The sequence below is a fragment of the Macaca thibetana genome, chromosome X (assembly GCF_024542745.1).
Source record: "Macaca thibetana thibetana isolate TM-01 chromosome X, ASM2454274v1, whole genome shotgun sequence".
NCBI lineage: Eukaryota > Metazoa > Chordata > Mammalia > Primates > Cercopithecidae > Macaca > Macaca thibetana.
The window spans coordinates 65,029,907-65,035,673 of NC_065598.1; the positions used below are offsets into that span (position 1 = coordinate 65,029,907).

The window sequence follows — 5,767 nt, forward strand, 5'->3', positions numbered from 1 at the left end:
TATCCCTGGAATTCAAGGATGATTCAACATATGCAGATCAATCAATATGATACATCATATCAACAAAATGAAGAGGAAAAACCATATGATCATTTCAATTATGCTGAAAAGCATTTGATAAAATTTTAACACTCCTTCATGATAAAAATACTCAGAAAACTGGGAATGGAAAGAACATACCTCAACATAATAAAAGCCATGTATGACAGACTAACATATGACACATAATATGATACTGAATGGGGAGAAATGGAAAGCCTTTCCTGTAAGATCTGGAACATGACAAGGATGCGCAGTTTCACCACTGTTACTCAACATGGTACTGGAAGTCTTAGCTAGAGCAATCAATCAAGAGAAGGAATGAAAGGGCATCTGAATTGGAAAGAAAATCATCTGAATAAGTCAAATGATTTGTTTGCAGATGATATGATCTTATAGTTGAAAAAACTGAAAGACTCAACAAGAAAACTATTAAAACTGATAAACAAACTTCGCAAAGTTGCAAGATACAAAATCAACATGCAGAAATCAGTAGCATTTCTTTTCTTCTTTCTTCTTTCTTTCTTTCTTTCTTTCTCTCTCTCTCTTTCTTTCTCTCTCTCTCTCTCTCTCTCTCTATCTCTCTCTCTCATGATCATGACTCACTGCAACCTCTGCCTCCCAGGTTCAAGAGATTCTCATGCCTCAACCTCCCAAGTAGCTGGGACTACAGGCATGGACCACCATACCCAGCTAATTTTTGTATTTTTAGTAGAGACCAGGTTTCTCTGTGTTGGCCAGGCTGGTCTTGAACTCCTGGCCTCAAATGACCCGCCTGTCTCGGCCTTCCAAACTGCTGGGATTACAGGCATGAGCCACCGTGCTTGGCCTAAAATTCAACAGCATTTCTATATGACAGCAGTGAACAATCTGAAAAGAAATTTAAAAAATTAATCCCATTTACAATAGCCATAATAAAATAAAATATATAGGAATAACTTAACCAAAGAAGTAAAATATCTACAATGAAAACTGTAAAACACAAATGAAAGAAATTGAATAAGTCACCAAAAAATGGAAAGATATTCTATGTTTGTGGATTGGAAGAATCAATATTGTTAAAATCTCCCTACTACCCAAAGCAATCTACAGATTCAATGCAATCCCTATTAAAATGCCAATGATATTCTTCACAGACATGCAAAAAACAATCGCAAAAATTTATATGGAACCACAAAAGACCCATATAGCCAAAGCTATCCTGAGCAAGAAGAACAGAATTGGAGGAACCTGACTTCAAATTATACTACAGAGCTGTAAGTAACCCAAACAGCATAGTACTGGCGTTAAAAAAGACACACAGACCAATGGAACAGAATAAAGAACCCAGAAACAAATCCACACACCTACAGTGAGCTCATTTTTGACAAAGGTCCCAAGAACATACATTGGGGAAAAAAATCTCTTCAATAAATGGTGCTGGGAAAACTGGATATCCATTTGCAGAAGAATGAAATTAGACTCCTACCTCTCACTATATACAAAAATCAAATCAAAATGGATTAAAAACCTCAAAACATAAAACTACTAGAGGAAAACATTGGGGAAACTCTTCACAACATTGGTCTGGACAAGAATTTGTTGAGTAATACCCCATAAGCACAGGCAACCAAAGCAAAAATGGAAAAATGGGGTCACACCAAGTTAAAAAACTTCTGCACAGCCAAGGAAACAATCAATACAGTGAAGAGACAACCCACAGAACGGGAGAAAATATTTACAAACTATGTATCTGATAAGGGATTAACAAACAGAATATAGACGTGTTCAAGCAATTCTATAGGAAAAAACCTAATAATATGATTAAAAACTGGGCAAAAGATTTGGGTAGACATTTTTCAAAAGAAGACCTACAAATGGCAAACAGACATATATAAAGGTGCTCTACATCATTGATCATCAAGGAAATGCAAATCAAAACTATTTGTTGCAGCAGTGTTCACCATAGCCAACATATGGAAGCAACCTAAGTGTTCATTAACAGATGAATGAAGAAAGAAAATGTGCTACTTATACACAACGGAGTACCATTCAGTCCTAAAATGAATGACATCTAGTCATTTGCAACAACATTGATGGAACTGAAGGTTATTATGCTAAGTGAAATAAGCCAAGCACAGAAAGAGAAACACTGCATATTCTCACTTATTTGTGAGATCTAAAAATCAAAACAATTGAACTCATGGACATAGAGAGTAGAGGGATGGTTACCAGAGGCTGGGGAGGTTTTGGGAGAGGTGGGAATGGTTAATGGGTAAAAAAATAAAGTAGTTAAAAAGAATGAATAAGACCTAGTATTTGATAGCACAGCAGGTGACTACAGTCAATAATAATTTAATTGTACATTTTAAAATAACTATAAGACTATAATTCGATTGTGTATAACACAAAGGATAAATGCTTGAGGTGATGGATACACCATTTTTATGATGTGATTATTACACATTGCATGTCTGCACCGAAATATCTCAAATACACCATAAATATATACACCCACTATCCACCCACAAAAATTAAAAAATAAAAAAATTGTAAAAAGAAAAAAAAAAGAATAACACCAAATTTACACAAACCCAGCTTTCCTGGATCTCTAGCTTATAGACAGCTGATTTTAGAATTTTTCAACTTCCATAACTGTGTGAGCCAATTCCTTATAATAAATCTCATTATATATCCCAGTGCTTGTGTTTCTTTGAAGAACTCGGACTAATACATATGCCAAGAAATTAGATAAATTTCTAGAAACACATAAACTACCAAAAATTAGTCAAAAAGAAGTAGAAAATTTGAACAGACTTATAACAAGCATAGAGACTGTGTTAGTAATTTTTTAAAAAATCAAATTCCTAACTCATTGTAGGAGGCCAGTATTATCTCTATAACAAAGTCAGACAAGAGCAATCACCACAAGAGTGCTACAGACCAATATTCTTTGAATATTGATGCAAAAATACTCCATAAAATTTTTAGCCAACTGAATACAACAGCATGTTAAAAGCACTATATGCCAAAATGAATTAAGAAGCATATAAAAAGAAATAAACAGCAAGACCAAGTGAAACTTATACCAGAAATGCAAGGCTGATTCAACATATAAGCATGAATCAATGCAATACACCATATTAATAGAATAAGGGAGAAAACCCACATGACCATCTCAATAGACACTGAGAAAGCATTTGATTAAATCCAACAGCCATTCATGATACAAACTCTCAACAAGATATTCCTTATCTTCTAGGAATAGAAGATAAGTTTGCCACCCAGCTACAAGTATCTGCAAAAAAACAACAAAACAAAACAAAAAAGCATAGCTAATATGATACCTAATAGTAAAAGCCTGAGTACTTACTTACCCGCATGTTCAGGAACTAGATGAGGATGTCCACTTTCATCACTCCTGTTCAACTTCTATTCAACACTGTAATGGAGATTTCCTAGACAAGAAAAAGAAGTAAATAGCATCCAGATTGGAAAGAAAGAGGTAAATCTATCTCTATTTGCAGATGGCATAATCTTACACAGAAAATTCATAAAGGATACACACACAAACACACACACCCCTATAATAGCTAACAACTAAGTTCAGCAAAGTTGCAAATACTAAATCAATATAAAAATTAGTTGTATTTCTATACACTAGCAATGAACAATCAAAATGAAATTTAGCAAACAATTCCAGAGGAAGTGACATTAGGAAGAGAGTGGAAAAGGAAGCCCTAGACTGTCCTTTCTTGCACAGAGACATCAATTCAACAACAATTCTTTATGAGAAATACAGAAACCATTTAAGAAGCTCCTGCACCCCACATGAGCATGACATCAGCTGCATCAAAGTCAGTTAGAATATCTGGGGCACTCGCTCACCCTGTTCTTTCGCCTGGCTCAGCATGGAATAATCAGGAGAGAACTCCCAGCTTCTGGCTTCCCTATGGAGGGGGAAACAGAAGGCTGAATCATACATCCAATGTTCAGACAAAGTTGATGGTTAACATTAGCATGCACCCCCTCACCATGTTCTCTCCCCCTGGTGCAGAGTGGAACCAGTGGGAGAAAACTTCCAATTCCTGGCTTCTCCATGGAAAGGTAAAGAGTTGGTGGGTGTGTCAAACATTCCAGCTTTTTCAGGGGCTGTATGAGGAACTGGTTTCTATCTTGTCTGTCTCAGAATGCTGACTGAATGCTGACTGAATTCTAGACACCTGGGGGCATCTGAGAACAAAAGAGAGGAGGGTGTTTGGCTGCTACTCTAAAGGACCCATGGTACAGCAGACAGAGGCCGATTCAACTCAGTGGCCTTTCCTTCATGGGTAAATGGAAGAGTGAGTGGAGTGGTGCATGTGTTTAATGTTCAAGATTTTCAGGAGGCTGGCTGAGGGACTGGTTACCGTCTCACCAACTCAGAGCACTGACATAATCCAGCATACATGTTTCTAGAAACATGGGGACCACTGAGAATAAAAAAGAATTGGATGCTTTGTGGCAGCTCCAGAGAATCTGCAGTACCACACACAGACACTAGGGGAAGCAAAAGATTATGAGCCCCTAAAAAATAAACCAGAATATTCCTCAGGTTGGTAATTTACATACACAAATTCAGAGAAGATATTTCCGCAGAAAATATTTGAGAGACCTCCAGAATCTCTGGCCAGATTGATTGATGAAGGTCTTTTTCCATACAAAGACAGAGTGTAAAGACCAGTAGAGATAGGTATTTTTTTCAAATGCACAGAAAACAGCACCAATTTATAAGCCACACAACAAAACAGGGCAATATAACCCAATTAAAGGAACAAAATAAATCTCCAGAAACCAACTCTTAAGAAATTAAGATAGCTTCTTTTCCAACTTAGTCCCAGCAGAATGGCTCCCACAAAGAAGGATGATGACAAGAAAAAGAGCCATTCTGCCATCAACAAGGGGGTGACCCAAGAGTACAATATCAACATTCACAAGCGCATCCATGCAGTGGGCTTCAAGAAGCGTGACCCTCGGGCACTCAAAGAGATTCGGAAATTTGCCATGAAGGAGATGGGAATTCCAGATGTGCGTATTGATACCAGGCTCAACAAAGCTGTCCCGGCCAGAGGAATAAGGAATGTCCCATACCCTATCCATGTGCGGTCGTCCAGAAAACATAATAAGGATGAAGATTCACCAAATAAGCTCTACACTTTGGTTACCTATGTACCTGTTACCACTTTCGAAAATCTACAGACAGTCAATGCGGATGAAAACTAAATCACTGATCGTCAAAAACATCAAATAAAGTTATAAAATTGAAAAAAAAGAAATTAAGATAAATGAACAACCTGACAAAGAATTCAAAACAGCTGTTACAAAGATGCTCAGTGAACTCATGAAAACTGTGCATAAACAAAATGAAAATATCAACAAAAAATAGAACATATAAAAAAAGAACAAAACATTTTTTTTTTGCTGCTGAATAATATAATAACTGAATTGAAAAATTCACTAGAGAATTTTTCAACAGGAGACTTGACCAAGCAGAAGAATCAATGGACTCACAGACAAGTCCTTTAACATTATCCAGTCAGAGGAAGAAAGAAAAAAAAAAAAAAAAAGAGGCCAAGAATGGTGGCTCACACCTGTAATCCCAGTACTTTGGGAGGCTGAGGCAGGAGGATCACTTGAGCTCAGGAGTTTGAGACCAGCCTGGACAACATGGTAAAACCCTGTACAAAAATTGTGTACTTTTTGTACAAAA

General features: G+C 36.7%; 1 protein-coding gene across 1 annotated transcript; it reads left to right on the forward strand.

The window, feature by feature from the left end:
• The first annotated feature begins 4,902 nt into the window (after positions 1-4,902).
• LOC126946580 (60S ribosomal protein L31-like) lies at positions 4,903-5,280 on the forward strand. Its single transcript, XM_050777114.1, has one exon. The coding sequence runs from the start codon at positions 4,903-4,905 to the stop codon at positions 5,278-5,280; it is 378 nt and encodes a 125-aa protein (XP_050633071.1).
• The last annotated feature ends 487 nt before the right edge of the window (positions 5,281-5,767 follow it).